Source organism: Eptesicus fuscus, chromosome 5 (assembly GCF_027574615.1).
Source record: "Eptesicus fuscus isolate TK198812 chromosome 5, DD_ASM_mEF_20220401, whole genome shotgun sequence".
Taxonomy (NCBI): Eukaryota; Metazoa; Chordata; class Mammalia; order Chiroptera; family Vespertilionidae; genus Eptesicus; species Eptesicus fuscus.
In genome coordinates, this window is record NC_072477.1 from 1,391,384 (window position 1) to 1,407,621 (window position 16,238).

Sequence of the window (16,238 nt, forward strand, 5' to 3'; positions counted from 1 at the left end):
AATGCGGGGAAACTAGGACATGGAATGGCTTGAAACTCAAGCGTTTTTCCTTTGCTTCCCTCTCAAACTGCTCCCATGCAGAGAGCCGTGCCCACGTGAAAGAAATAAAGGCTTTGCAGGCGAAATTGAAGAACAGGCAACTGAAGTTTTAAAAGCACACAAATGGCATAAATATTGCAAAACTCCACATGCTGACAGCAACCTGGAGAAAAGGGGTTCGCACCCCTCTGTAGGATGTGAAAGCACGAAGGCACCCCAGATGACTGAGGACACCACGAGACAGGAAGTGCGGAACTAAAAGCGCACTCAGGAAGGACCCTGTGGACAACTGTAACGAAACCTTGGACCACAAAATCCACAGCGCGAACTAGGAAGCAGCGGGCACACATCAGTGCCCCGAGGGATGTGCATTTTCCTCACACAGCCCTGAAGCTGCCTCCTGCACTGTCTATCGGGGTAACATCATCTTGGGGTGCCCAGAGGCTGACATGGCCATCGACTTCTGATGTCTCAGCCAACAGGTGGACGGTGTGGTACAAACCGAGGCGGGAGGGGTCTGGGTTCCGGCAGAGGCAGAACCACCATGTGATGGGCCAGTGACAGAGAGCAGCCTGTGGTTCAAAGCACACGCCTTCCTCCGCAAACCACCCCCAACACACAGCCTCTTCACTAGTGCTGGGTTGGGAGCACCTCCTAACTCGCAGCTTTCCGCCAACAGTAACTCTAAAAGTGTATTCGCGTTAACGAAAAGCAGACACCTCCCACGTTTGGGTCTTCACCCAGAGGGACGTCCGCTGGGCTGTGGGGCACAGCCCCCTCTACGGAGCCCACGCGGCCGCAGTGGTCACGCCAATGAAGAGCACAGCCACGCTGCTCCCCGCCTGTTCCCGGAGGTGAGAACCTCCGTCCTCGGTGGGCATTCACTTCTTCATAAACAAGTCAAAATCCCCACGGGGTCACGGGGCCCCCTTTTCAAGGTGGAACTAACGAGCAGATGAGCCGTGTACAGAGAGCGAGGCAGAGTGGCTTCCTGCCTGCGCCGCACCTGGCACGCAGCTGCGGGACAGAACCTGACCCTGCTTGTCCCAGCAGCCAGCGTGTCCTTGGCCCACCCGAGGGGCAGCTGCTTTCCTTGGAGGAGAGTCAGATGGAGGACTCTGGCCGTCCGCTTTCCGTGTCTTTCCGCAGGAATCCCTGCGGAGCCTGGAATCCAGGAGCCACCCGTCTACCCCTCCCACCACCATCCAGAGCAGCTGTGCTGTCCCGTGGGTGTCAACTCCTAACAGCGCTCCAGCCAGCCCACCACCTCTCCCAGCTCTTCACAGGCAGGGCCCATCCCTGTCTCCACTGGTCCCCTGGCCTTCACCCCACACCCTCCCATGTGCCCACCAGTGAGCTGCCTAACATACAAACCGACCTTGTCACTCATAACCTTTCAAAAGCATGGTGTTCAGGATGAAGTTCCAACTCCTCACCTGGCACCCAGGCAGCATCCTCTGCGCCCACAGCCTGGCCCCTGCCCTCTCTCCAGGCTTTACCTTCTACGTCACCTCCCAGAACTCGACTCTCTGGCCCTCGGACGATGCAGCCCCTTGGTCATGCACTGTCAGGTCAGAGGACGTGTGCAGGAGTTCTCCTTGAGCCAGGAGAGCTGGCATCTGTCTATTTCCATTCCCTTCTGTGCAGGCGGTGAGCACACCTGCTGTTCCGCAGGGTCGCAGTGCCCTCCCCCGCGTGAGACCCGGACAGCAAGGCCTGCATTCCCACCAGGTGTCCCAGGGCCAGCAGAGAACCGTGGCTCGCGTAGGTGGTAAGTGCTCCTAACAGGAAAGGAAGGTCAATGAAATGGAATTCTAATAGTCCCACTATGAGGACTCCCAATAATAAATAGCTCAATAAGACCTGCTAGTCCCTGAATTTTCGAGAATTCTGCCCTCTGACTTGGGAGATTGGCTCTACCAGTCATAGACATACTGGAAACAAATGCCACAGAAACATAAAACAGATCCGGCTTTGTGTTTTTGCCACTCAGCACTCAACCTTTTCCTATGGCAAAAAAACACCTGAATCCTGCTTTGGGGGGGGAAGGCTCCGGAGCCCCAGACTTTCCCAGCCTCTCTGGCCAGCGACAGGCTTAGAGTCAGACCAACAGGGACAGAGGATACGCCCAGGCTTCCTGGTGTGGGAAGACGGTAACTCTGATGCTACCGGGCCCAACTGGGGACCCAGCACAGGAAGCACAGAACGAGGAGCTGGCCGACAGTCCCTGAACTTTCCAGCTATAGGCACTCAGAGACGACCTGTTGCATTAAAGCTTGACGGACTGGGCCCTGTCACCTGCCACGCAGAGTCCTGACGGATTCAACTACGTGAAGAAATGCGTACTTGTCCCTAATTCGGACAGACACACATAGTATACACATCACTTTATCCTTAACAAGTTACAGATAAACACAACTCTTCCTGCTCTGTATCTGCCAGGACAGGGCAAGGTCAGCACTCCTATCCCCTTGCCAGCTGCTGTCACTGTCTCGCCCAAACTGGGAGCTGGATCAACATTTGCCTTAAGGCAGTGGTCGGCAAACTGCGGCTCGCGAGCCGCGGTTTGCCGCTCTGTTGACTAATGAGTTTGCCGACCCCTGCCTTAAGGAAAGCAGGGCAAGAAGGGGAGGCAGGGGCTGTCTGGCTCCTTCCCTGGGGAACAGAAATGGCCCACAGGCCCTGGGGCGGAAGGGGCTTTGGTGAGGTACGGAGTAGGGCTGCGCAATCCGCTCCCCACAAGGCACGCCGTCACTGGTTGGCCAGTGCAGGCAAGATCTACAAGGCATGCAAGCGAGACAGGAGTCCGGACAGACACGCTGAAGTTAGAGACCTTCCTAAACAGGAAGTGTAAATCATTGTTTCATGATAGATTAAATTTTTTGACATATTAATCTTAGAGGCACTTAGTGAATTAGTTTTTAGAAATTTCATATATGTTGTACCACAAAACAGGTAACAAAAAGCCACGGTCCCACCCGCGCCAGCCCGATAGCTTGGTACTGTTAGTGGGTGCGAGCAGCGGCTGCTGGCCCCATCGCCAGCCGCTGCTTGCACCTGCTGATGGCACCGGCCCCGCTTGCATCTGCTGCTGGCACCAGCCTCAATAGCTCCACACCGTCAGTGGGTGTGAGCGGGCCATCGCTGCCAACACGTGGGATCAGTGGCAGGAGCGGGGCTGCCGGCAGAGACGGTACAGGGGGCCGCGGTAGGAGGGGCCGGGCGGGGGTGCAGAGGATGGGCCAAGATCCACCCCTGTGACCGCAGCAGCCTCGCGGCCCACAGTTCCAGGTGCATGAATTCGTGCACTGGACCCCTAGTTTTTAAATAAACCTTAACTTAATAAAAGTTGCTTTGTATTTATATCTGATTATCTTTTTGTAATTTTTATTTTAAACTCTCATCCACTTACGATTACTGATGGACAGGAGGTTTTAATTTATTTTAATATGACATATATTCCAGACCAGACATTATGATATGAATAGTTTTGGTTGCTGATTCAAAGCATATGAGTGATTAGGCAAAAGCAGAATTAAAACTATAATCCAAGAGACACCTATGGTAACTGTGATCAAACACCCTCTGCTCAGTCCCTGGGCCCGATGCAGGACAAATGCATAAACGGGTCAAGTCCAGAGTAATTTCCCAACTGTAAAATTTACCTGTGACATCAAATACCTACAACTTCTCGGGAAAGATTCTGTTATATTATAACGAATGACATCCCACTAATTCTTGGGGGTTCTCAAATGAAAACATTTTCAACAGTCTCCTGAAGCTATCCAAAAGCCCATGAAAAGATGGTGTCCCCACTCTGTGGGGTGGTTAGCAACATCACTAAGTGAGAGATTATAGTCAGTGTAAAGAAGAAAATTCCTCCACGTACCAATGAACACTTATGATCAGTAATAAAAGCCAGTGTTTGCTGAGTCAGTGTCTGTGCTAAGTGGCTAAAGGCCCACAGTCCATTTATAGGGCTCTCACAGAATGGAAATACAATGGAGACGTGACATCACCTCCTCACGCCTGGTTTACACTGACGGCTAGTCGGTGCTGGATGGGCCCGGTTTACACTGACGGCTAGTCGGTGCTGGATGGGCCCGGTTCACACTGACGGCTAGTCGGTGCTGTATGGGCCCGGTTCACACTGACTGCTAGTCGGTGCTGGATGGGCCCGGTTCACACTGACGGCTAGTCGGTGCTGGATGGGCCCGGTTCACACTGACTGCTAGTCGGTGCTGGATGGGCCCGGTTCACACTGACAGCTAGTCGGTGCTGGATGGGCCTGGTTTACACTGATGGCTAGTCGGTGCTGGATGGGCCCGGGTTACACTGACGGCTAGTCGGTGCTGGTATGGGCCCGGGTTACACTGACTGCTAGTCGGTGCTGGATGGGCCCGGTTCACACTGACGGCTAGTCGGTGCTGGAATGGGCCCGGGTTACACTGACTGCTAGTCGGTGCTGGAATGGGCCCGGTTTACACTGACTGCTAGTCGGTGCTGGATGGGCCCGGTTTACACTGACGGCTAGTCGGTGCTGTAATGGGCCCGGTTTACACTGACGGCTAGTCGGTGCTGGAATTGGCCATTCTGAGAGACCTACATCTGAAGGTGGAATAACCACAACAGGGTTATAGCGAAAGCAGTCTGACTTCAGCACACCTACTTACTTAGAAAAACTTATGTGGCTCGTGCCAAAACCAAGATGTACTATATACCTTTTCTCCACTACACACCAAAGACTGGCATTACTTTTCACACAGTAAAGCTGATAAAACAGAAAGACTGCACTATTAAAAATCAATGAATAAAATTAACTTTAAAATGAAAAACTCTATTAAAATAAACTGTATTGCTTGGCGAGAGAGACACTTGGTGAGGCTTTAAGCCCTGGAGCATCTCCTGCTCAACGGGGAACGCTGAAGCGAGCTGAAGAGCTTGTCTAAGCCGTGTGGACAGCCTTCGGTTTAATCTCCCACACAGTTTTCATCTGCCATGATCATTCTCATGTTGGAATTCTCTATATTCACAGCTGTAAGAAAAAGTCCAACATATTCAAGGCTGAAAACAGAACTTGGGTCCTTTCAGAAGTTAGCATAGCCAGGTGCTGTGCAGCTCAGTGGGTTTTTGTCAAGGAATAAGATAAGCATTTGGGAGAGGAAAAAGCAACAATCTGCCTAAGAAGTCAGCTGTGCACAGAGAAGGCTCCGCGCATCTCATTTTGACTCATGCATCCGTTTTAAGGATGAGAAAGCTGCCACATTTACTGCCTTAACAGTAAAAAGTATGACCACTACAGTTTGGCAAACAAACCTCCAACAATTTTCCACATTATTGAAAATCCACTTTCAATTCATTTGTAAGATAAAAAGGAAAAGAACATCCAGATATTATTCTAAAATTATGGGCCCTGTCTCGTGTGGTTTGATGCTGAAACTCTGCTTGGTGAAAGATAAAGACAACACTTTTAGAAGCAAAGTGTTGCAATGACGGATGCTACCAGAGCAATGAGGCCCAGTCAGGATATGGAGTCAGCCCCATTGAGGACGGTACCTGCAGGCAAGACAGACAGGCAGTGGCTCCAAAGTGAACTGAACCACTGAAGAAAAGAGGAAATAGCAGAGCATGTGCACAAACATAAAGTGTGTGTGTGTGTGTGTGTGTGGTGGGGGGGGGGCAGGAGGGGGAAGAAGAGACAGATCTTGACCTTAACAGCCTCTTAAATAGTCTGACTGCCTGGGCCAGTATAGCTCAGTGGTTGAGCATCAACCTATGAACGAAGAGGGTGATTCCTGGGAAGGGCACATGCCCAGGTTGCAGGCTCAATCCCCAGTAGGGGGCATGCAGGAGGTAGCCGATCAATGATTCTCTCTCATCCACTGACGTTTCTCTTTCTCTTCCTCTCTGAAGTCAATAAAAATATATTAAAAAAAAAAGTCTGACTGTACCTCAGAGAACTGTACATTCTAAAGTTCAAAACGAATCTGATAAACAGCTCAACAATTGAGAACTCATGAAAAGAGGAAGAAGGGCCACGAAACCACATTTTCCTAGCTCCACAGACTAAAACCCGTAACATGAGAAACTTCTGTCTAATTAAGTCTTCTACTGATATCTCTATTAAATTACTTTGAACTAGGAGAAATTTATAGATTTGAGAATATAACTAATAAAACTTATCAGCACAGACTACTATTAAAAATATATCATTAGTATTTGCAAGCTATCTAACCCAGTTGCTATACAAGTTATTAATAGTTTTTAATCATAAGAGGCAATGTTAAAACAAGCACACACCTAGGAATCAGAAAAGAGAATAATGGAGAGTAAATATTTCTAGAAATTCAATGAATAATTGCCCTGGAATGTTTGCCTCGGTGGTTAAAGCACTGGCCCTCAGACCAAAGGGTTGCAGGTTCGATTCCCAGCCAGGGGTATGTACCTCAGTTGTTGCAGGTTCCATTCCCTGCCCCGGTCAGGGCGCAGTTGGGAGGCAACCAATCAATGTCTCTCTCTCACAGCGATGTTTCTTCCTCTTTCTCCTCTCTCTCTCTCTCTCTCTCTCTCTGCCTCTCCCTCCCTCCCAACACCCCACCCCCGCCACTGCCTTCCCTCCCTTTCACTCTCTCAAAAAAGCTATAGAAACAATATCCTCAGGTGAGGATGAAAAAAAGAAAAAAGAAGAAAAAAAAAAAGAAATTCAATGAATAATCACATAACCTTACATAAGCTTTTACCTTCATATCATTTAAATTTAAGTGGTCTATGGAAGAAGGAATGATAAATACTATAGTCTGGTCTTAAAGATGAAGGAAGAAAGAAGAATCTTTGCTTAGGCTGTCACAGAAGTTAGCGATCAAACATTTCATGTGACTACTGAGCCCTAAAGGAAACAGAAAGCTTACAGTACAATTTCAGAAAGTAGACGGCAGAAAAAAAGAACGAACCAATTTTGATGCTGGGCATGGGCATGTGACATGACCAAACAGTGTTCAGGGGTCAATGACAGATGATGTGGACTTATTTTCTAGATCTCTACTCCGAAACCTTACCTGCTCACCACACTGAATTTAGTTTATACACCACTCTTCTGAAAAAAGTAAATCCACCCAGCCTGAGGACTGTGTTCTACCATCCCATCTCCTCTCTCTTCTCTCCCCCCCAAACTCACTCTACCCCAAGGTCTCTGGACCCACTTCCTCTCACTTTCCCAAGAAAGCTGCATGACTCCTCTCCTTACTGACATGTTACTGTTAGTATTTTAAATCATGCTATGCTACGGATGCTCGCCTCTCCACCAGATCAAAGTCATTCAGAAGACCGCCCACTCCATCACTCTGCGAGACTCCGGTAGTACTGGTCCACCTGGCCCCCGTGGCAAACTGGACCTGTAGCTGAAGGCCCACCGCCCTCCCTGTCCCGACCTTGTGATCCACATCCTTCAAAAGCATGGCTCCTTATCTTCCCCCCTTTCAGCCGTGATCAAGTTATTCATGTGCGCAAAATAATCTTGACTTCACTATTCTACAATTAACCCGCAGTTATTGTCTGCCTCCTCTGGAAAAGCCCCCTGGTTTAATGCAACCCTTTTAGTTATCACATACAGCTGGCCAGGAGGGTAAGTTCCGGACAGTGAGAGGAATCTGGAATTCCAATAGCTTGCTAAAAATTCACATTCAAATTAACTTACTGTTAGAGAATACTTACCATTATTATTTGAATTCTGATTATAAAAACTCTGAAGTAAACAATATGCTTCCATTTCTCTTGGGAAAAACAAACTTCTTGCAAACAGGTACAATTTCCTACCTGTTTTCTTTGCCATTCTGAATTACTGAATGTCTGTCAGCTGTACTTCTTTCACTGCAAACGTAAGTATTTCGCCGTGTCATTCCGCCAGATGCTGTATTACTCTATTAAAAAAAAAAGGGGGGGGGGGAGGCATTTTTGTCTTAAACTATTTAATAATTAAGCATAGTATACTGAGAAAAAAACCACACCTCTCCTAAATAAACATGAATATCCAGTCTTTAACTAAATCTACACTAAAATATCAACAGTACTGGCAAAAAGATCGGAAAGGGGAGAAAGGCAGCAACCCCTCTCTCCTGGCAGAAAGGAGGAAGAGTGGCTACGTAGAGTGACTGTGAAAAGCTGGCTGCCATAACCCATTAGTAATAACTCACGGATTACTTAAAGAGCAAGACAGAGATCCACTGTTTTAAAAAGCAAGTACTGTAAATGTAAGGTAAGTGTACAAATAAAAATGAAGATGTAAATATAAGAGTTAAAACTATGAAACTAGCATTGGCTGGGTACTCGGTTGGTTGGAGCGTTGTCCTGCACACCAAAAGGTTGCGAGTTCGATTTCCAGAACTCTTAAACTCAACCAATTTAGAAATGGGCAAGGGACTTGAATAGTATTTCTCCAAAGAAGGCATACAAATAATGTCCAACAAGGATATGAAAAGATGCCGAACACTGGTCACTAAGGAAATGTAAATCGAAACTACAATGACTTCACACCCATTAGGACAGCCGGAATGAAAAATGGCAGAGGTGTTGGCAAGGCTGTGGAGAAGCAGGAGTGCTCATATACGACAGGATGCAAAATGGTGCAGCCACTGTGGAAACAGCTAGCCCGTGAGCTTGAACTTGGAAAACGTGATGCCGAGTGAGAGAAGCCAGGTCCAAAGGATGCATATAGTCGGTGTCCATTACAGGAAATGTCCACAACAGGCCACTCCACAGGGAGAGCAAGTGGCAGGGGCAGGGGCGAGAGGAGAGAGGAAGGGCACTGCAAAGCAGCACTGCCCTGCTGCGCTGGGAAGTCTTGGAAGGAGAGAGGTGGTGGCTGCACCACACTGTGAATATCTAGATGACACTGAACCCTACATTTTAAAATGGTTCATGATGTCACCGTAATTTCACATCCATTTTTTAAAGATAATACTTTCAAAATAAAAAAGCAAAGAATGAAAGTTATAACTAAGAAATTTCATCAGATAAGAACAATTTTGAACCAAGACAAACACTGGCCAGGTGGCTCAGTCGGCTGGAGTGTTGTCTGGTGCACCAAGAGGTTGGCAGTTCAATTACCCGTCAGGGCACATACCCAGGTTGTGGGTTTGATTCCCTGTTGGAGCACGTACGGGAATCAACTGATCCTTGTTTCTCTCTCACATCAATGTGTTTCTCTCTCTCCTCCTTCCTCTCTCTCTAAAAGTCAATTAAAAACCCATCCTCAGGTGAGGGTTAAAAAGGAAAAAAAAAAAAAAAAAAGAAGCTCTTAAAAGAAAAAAAAGATAAAAACAGGCACCTTTAATACAGCTGAGCAGACCATGCATAGCAAACTCCAAAGACGAATGGATAATCAAATGCCGGTGACGGATAATGCTTGTACCTATTCTCAAATGGGCGGTGTGCAGACGAGTAGGGTGACAGGGATGGAGCGTTATGAAGGCAAAGAACAAGGTTCCTACCTTCCTCTGGATTTAAGCGGCAGGGCTAGAGTGACAGCCCGATGTCACGGAGTTAGGTTTGCTGGGATAAGCCCAAGATCAGAGGACGAGCAGACAGAACCCCCGGGCCCCTTTATGAGCCCTCCTATCCCAGCAGGCACAGCCCAGACGCCCCAGGGAGCAGCAGAGGCCCACCTGGCCCTCACTGCAGGTTCATCAGGTGGAGGAGGGCTGTGCCACTGTTCAATTTGTAGAGAAGAGCATGGTCACAGAATACCCTTAGGATTGTTCATTCTCTCTGACTTCTCCCTAAAATTACTTCACGAGTGCTAAAAGTAATTCCTACACTGGGTCAGACAAGACACATTAGAATTAATGGGAAAGTTTCTGAAGCTGAGTAGATTCCGTTTCACTTAATAAATACTACTTGCTCACTGGTGAGATTTTATTAAGGGCAGAGATTAAGAGGTAGATTCAGATCAGCAGTGTAATTTTAGGCAATTACCTGACTTTTCTTCACTTTAAAATTTAGTTGACACGTGAGAAAGCACCTAGTACAGGTCTTGGCACACGGTAAGGATGCAGTCAAAGTTCTTTATTGGAATAAACTCTGAAAATGCAGTGCACACCCCCATCCCTGGCCCACAGGCAGGCCGAGCCCCCAGTGCACTGTGTGTGATCACCTGTCTGCTGGGCCATCATTTGGTTTCCTCTCCTGTGAGACTATGAGATCTTTCCACTTCTCAGCCTCTGACACAGCCTCAAGCTCAGCAAATGTTTATGGGATAACCAGAAAGTGCCTGTGACATTAAGGGTCTGCTGGCTCACCTAGAGGGAGCATTTCACCCGCCAATCCCCGGGGCGCTCTGGAGGTCAACACCACTTACACTGGGGACAGTGGAGCCGGTCTTGCGTTCAGGAATGTCCGCCTTGTTGGGATTGCTCGCATTCCCAAGCATGGGACTGGCTGGAGCCATCCCCTTGCCTCCGCCTGCACTGCCGCCTGCCCTCCTGGAGGGAGCGCCGTCTGCTTTGAGGTCACCATCGGCAGTGCTGGTTTGACTTCTTTTTGGATATGCCACAACGGAAGGGATGGCTGGTCCAGCTGCAATAAAAAAGAGTTCACTCTTAAATGTCAGACCAGGTTCCACGCTCTAAAACCCTCCAATAGCAGACACATAGGCAGTTTACTGAGTATCAGTACAGTGTGCTGCTTCAGCCCAAACCATGGCACCAGCAAAAAGAAATGGAAGATGAGCAAGGTATCATCACTTTTGGTACAAAACCAAAGCTGTCCACACCCGAACGCTCTGTGCAGTTCTAAGTGCCAGCTCTCAAGCTGAAACATGGAGGTGGACAATGTCCAGAGAAGGGAAATGAACTGGACAAGAGATAAATGAATGTTCCATATGAGGGTGAATTTTTAAAAGTTAGGACCAGACCAACATAGATTTGGTTCCTGAATCCTAGAATACTGGATGTAAAGGAATTACCTGCAACATAAACATTTAGTTGCAGGAAAATAAACATACACACGCATGCACGCTGCAGTCTCTGGATTCCAACACCTGGGACTGCCATGAGGCAGACTGTCAAGTATGGTAAGCATACCCTTGAGAATCCTAAGTCTCATAAAGGATTCGCTTCTATGGTAAAAGTTTTAAGAGTGAGGGCGTTTAGCCTAGACGTTGTGACTCAGTGGTTGAGTCTCAACCTATGAACCAGGAAGTCACGGTTCGATTCCTGATGAGGGCACATGCCCAGGTTGCCGGCTCCATCCTCAGTGTGAAGTGTTCAGGAGGCAGCCAATCAACAATTCTCTCTCATTATTGACTAGAGGCCTGTTGCAGGAATATTCCTGCAAGAACAGAGCTTCCTTGGGCCTATTCTTGCAAGAATAGGGCTTCCTGTGGCCTGAGCGAAGTAGAGAAGGAAGTGAAGCCCGCTGAGGCGGCCTTCCCTCCTGCCACCCCACCCCGCGCTTTCCCTCCCACTACCGCTGCCGCCCTCACCCCGCTTTCTGCTTTCCATCCCTCTTCCTTGTACACTGTCTTCAGTCTTAGCTCTGTGCCTGCGTATGCAAATTAACTACCATCTTTGTTGGGTTAATTTGCATACTCGCTCTGATTGGCTGGTGGGCGTAGCGGAGTGATGGTTAATTTGCATGTTTCTCTTTTATTAGTGTAGAATGTTTCTCTCTCTCTCCCCCTCTCCATTCCTCTCTGAAATAAAAAAAAAATTTTTTTAAAAGAAGAGTGAACATGTTTAGACTCAATAACAGCTAGTGTGGCTGAGAATGACACAGGTCAAAACTTTAAAACAGCCTTAGCTGGTTTGGCTGAGTGGATGGAGCGTTGGCCTGTGGACTGAAGGGTCCCGGGTTCCATTCCGGTCAGGGGCACATGCCTGGGGTTGTGGGCTCAATCCCTAGTAGGGGATGTGCAGGAGGCAGCCAATCCATGATTCTCTCTCATCGTTGTTGTTTCTATCTCTCTTTCCATCTCCCTTCCTCTTTGAAATCAATAATTTTATATATAATATATACACACACACACTGAGTGGCCAGATTATTATGATCTCTGAACCCATAATAATCTGGCCACACAGTGTATATCCTATATAATAAAAGGCTAATATGCAAATTGTCCCCTCGACCAGGAGTTCGACCAGCAGGCAGACCAGCCAACCGCCCATGTCCCCTCCCCCTGGCCAGGCTGGCTGGACCCCACCCATGCACAAATTCATGCGTGAATTCATGCCCCAGGCCTCTAATACACACACACACACACACACACACACTGAGTGGCCAGATTATTATGCATTCAGAGATCCTAATAATCTGGCCACTCAGTGTATATATATAAAACAACAAATTTAAAACATTCCTAGCTGGTTTGGCTCAGTGGGTAGAGCGTCAGCCTATGGACTGAAGGGTCCTGGGTTCGATTCTGGTCAAGGGCACATGCCTGGGTTGCGGGCTCAATCCCCAGTGGAGGACATGCAGGAGGCAGCCAATCAATGATTCTCTCTCATTGCTGATATTTCTATCTCTCCCTCTCCCTTCCTCTCTGAAATTAATAAAAATGTATTAAAAAAAAACACAAAAACACCACATAAAGCAAACAAACTTTAAAACACTTAAGAAAAAACTGGGGTATCAAATATTCTTCAGGGCTGCGCTGTCCCATATGAGCCACTGGCCAGATGTGGCTGTATAAATTTAATTATTTAACAAAGTTGAAAATAATTTCCCCAGTTTAAGTGCTAAACAGCCACATGTGGCTAGTAGCTACTCTACTGGATGGCACAGACAGAACAGCTCAGCACTGCGGAAAGTTAGCTAGATAGCAGAGAGGGGAGAGAATGAACAGAACTAGAGACTGCAGCAGGGTTCCCAGAGGGGCAAGTTGTAAGGTTTCCACCCAGCTAGGCCTTATCCATCAAAAGTCATGGAATGGCCCTGGCCGGTTTGGCTCAGTGTATAGAGCATCCTCCCTCGGACTGAAAGGGCCTGGGTTCAATTCCATCAAGGGCACATACCTTCGTTGCAGGCTCAATCCCCGGCCCCACGCCAGGGCATTTGCGGGAGCCAACCAATTGATGTCTCTCTCTCACATTGATGTTTTTCTCTCTCTCTGTCTCTCCCCCTCCCTTCCACTCTCTAAAAATCAATGGGAAGCCCCAGCTGGTTTAGCTCAGTGGATAGAGCACCAGCCTGAGGACTGAAGGGTCCCAGGTTTGATTCCAGCCAAGGGCACATGACAGGTTTCGAGCTCAATCTCTGGTAAGGGGGCGTGCAGGAGGCAGCCAATCAATGATTTTCTCTCATCATTCACGTTTCTATCGCTTTCTCCCTCTCCCTTCCTCTCTGAAGTCAATAAAAATATATTTAAAAGAAATCTATGGAAAAATACCCTTGGGTGAGGAAAAAAAAAAAAAAAAAGCCATGGAACGTACCAGGGAGAATATACCATGTCAGCACCTGGCGGAGGGGAGACATCACGCCCAATGCAGCCCCAGGAGTCCTGCACAATGCGAGGGGCCCTGTGTAAGGCAGGCGCCCAGGGAACACAGTGGAATGGTCCCAGCTTACCATGGTCACTGTACCGCCTCTGCTTCTGGCTTGAGGAAACACTCCGCTGCACTTTGTGGTGAGGAGACTGGCCGGTGCTGTTGTTGAGGTCACTGCTCGGCCTGACCTTGGCAAGTGAGAGGTTGCTGCTGGAACTGGAGTCACTAGCGTCGAGCTAAGAGAAAATGAGAAAAACAGCAAACCACACACAAACCCAGATGGTTGATTAGGAAAGTAAACTCATAACACACAAACCTCTCATGAACAGCTCACTGAGAGAAGCATCCAACGTACAAAGATGAGAGCCCTCATCTCAGGCAGCAGTGTGGTTTTGGCTGCTGGAAAAACTCACAAAAGGAGAGGAGGTATTTATCAGCTTCCTAGGCTTTTTGAAATAACTTAAAATGCTCTTCACTTCATCTGATACTTTACATCATTTCTAAACTACGAATAGCTATAGGTTAGCTTATGAAAGCCAACTTTGTGACAGTATCACCATTAAGGTGATTATTATTATTATTTTTAACACTACAAACAGCCTTTATTGGTTGCAACGGGAAGTGGAAAAAGGGAATAAGACATCTCTGGCTCCTGGGGCGGCTTCACAGACTCTGTGGCCGCCCTCTGAAAGTAAGGTTAATGTCTTAAAGTTAAAACAGTAGCTCATATAGGTCAGAAGAGTTAGATTTATTTGCAGATTAAACTAAAAATGCTATACCAAGTGTTATAGATATTAAAAAAATAAAAACTAAGAAAACACTTTACATAAACTGATAATTTAAAGGATATTTTAGTTTTTTCTCTGATTACTCTTACCTCTGAAGATTTTCTTCCCAACAACAAATATGTAGCTGTGATTTCATCATATTTCATTTTACTAAGAGATTCTTGAATTTCTTCTTGTGAATATCCCATTCCCACCATAATATCTAAAAAAAAAAAAAAAAAAAGGGCATAATATATTTATATGTCTTGTTGGGTAAAAAAATCATTGTGTTATTAAGGTAAAATAATTTCCTTTATTTGATCCAAAAGACCACACATTTAAAGGGCAGTTGGCTTATTTCTGAGTTACTGAGCGCTATTATAGGAAACAACAGAAAACTTCTTAAACATGAAGAAGCAGATCAGCTGATTCACTGACCTGTACTTAACTGCCCATTATTTTCACTGTAGGCATGTGAGTCAAAACAGAAATGTTACTGTGCACACACAAGCACGCAGCACAGGGCAATTACCGATTCTTTTCTGGTCTGAGATGTCTAGTTCTGGTTCAACAAATGGTTTCAGTTCGTCGTCCTCGTGCCCTGCGTTGATCCACCTGTCCTTCATGATTTGCTGAAAGGTGAACTGCTTATTAGTAGCAGAAAAGAAAACATTCTGATAATCACAATATGTATAAAAATTTACTTTCCACATTTCATTGATTATAGCTCAAAGGGTAACTTTAAAAAAAGTTTTCAATGTCTCAATTCCTGCTTTAAAAGCTCTAGGACAGTTTTCAACACAGCTTCCAAGCCAAGTTCTAAAAATACTTTAAAGAGACTCCAAAGTTACTTATTTCCCCGGATGTGATTACCTCCAGAGTGCCTCGCTTTATGGGATTTAGCACCAGGAAACGTTTGAGGAGGTTTTCACAGTCTGTAGACATGTAGAAAGGGATTCTGTACTTCCCTCTTAACACTCTCTCTCTCAGTTCCTTGGGGAAGAAAGAGAGGAAAGAAAACCAGTGAGTCAAGTTTGAGGTTAAAAAAGACCCCCTGACTCCATCCTAACAAAACATTGAAATAGTAACAGCCATCATTTCACAACCCTTCCCGCTTTCACAAAACCTGGCTGCAACGGCTGCTTCTACCTTCAGGTTCTGTCCGTCGAAGGGGAGCGACCCGCTGACCAGAGTGTACAGAATGACGCCGAGGCTCCACACGTCCACTTCCGGCCCGTCGTATTTCTTGCCCTGGAAGAGCTCTGGGGCTGCATATGGAGGACTCCCACAAAACGTATCCAGTTTACTGCCAACAGTAAATTCATTGCTAAAACCAAAGTCAGCTATTTTAATGTTCATATCAGCATCTAACAATAGATTTTCAGCCTAGAGGGAAAACATCAAGACAAAAATGAAATTTAACCAACAGATATTTAGAACTATGATAGAATTAGGCATTTCATAAAAGCCTTTTGTAATGATATAAAGTTAATACATCTTAATGAATAAGATGAGAAAACATTCTTTCCACGAAAAAAGAAGGTAAATCAGAATTTCTAATTTAACATTAAGAACCAATAAGAGAACAAGGTATAAATTAATTCTAGCAATAATTTAAACAAATTCCCCATGATAAAAGCACACAAACTTTTAATAAATAGTCCTTTTTAATTAAAACTGATAGGAGAAATTTATAAAAAAAGGAATACTAGCTTTACGTGGACAGCCACCTTTCATAAAACCACTAAATGCTTATATAATGGCAATGATTGGGGGTGAGGGGGATTTGTAAACCTCACTCAAGAATCAGATCACAGTGACTTTATTATTTCAACAAGCATTTACCATTTACAATTACACACCAGGCGTTGTCAGTGTCTGGGTACCTAACAATAAACAAGGGTCTCTGCCCTCAGGAAGCCCCTAATTTAGAAGGGGAGAAGCAGAAAGGAAGTGC

At 46.5% G+C, this 16,238-nt stretch overlaps 1 protein-coding gene across 7 annotated transcripts in view; it reads right to left on the minus strand.

The window, feature by feature from the left end:
* Window positions 1-16,238, minus strand: part of MARK3 (microtubule affinity regulating kinase 3) — a 91,941-nt gene that overhangs the window by 9,287 nt on the left and 66,416 nt on the right. For all 7 annotated transcript variants that reach the window (XM_028135621.2, XM_028135619.2, XM_008158818.3 and 4 more), the window contains 7 exons: window positions 15,431-15,667; window positions 15,155-15,274; window positions 14,814-14,913; window positions 14,392-14,504; window positions 13,597-13,750; window positions 10,391-10,608; window positions 7,852-7,955 (listed from right to left, as the gene is read on the minus strand). In XM_028135621.2, the coding sequence (XP_027991422.1) occupies window positions 7,852-7,955; window positions 10,391-10,608; window positions 13,597-13,750; window positions 14,392-14,504; window positions 14,814-14,913; window positions 15,155-15,274; window positions 15,431-15,667 (1,046 nt within the window). The remainder of the gene's footprint in view (window positions 1-7,851; window positions 7,956-10,390; window positions 10,609-13,596; window positions 13,751-14,391; window positions 14,505-14,813; window positions 14,914-15,154; window positions 15,275-15,430; window positions 15,668-16,238) is intronic.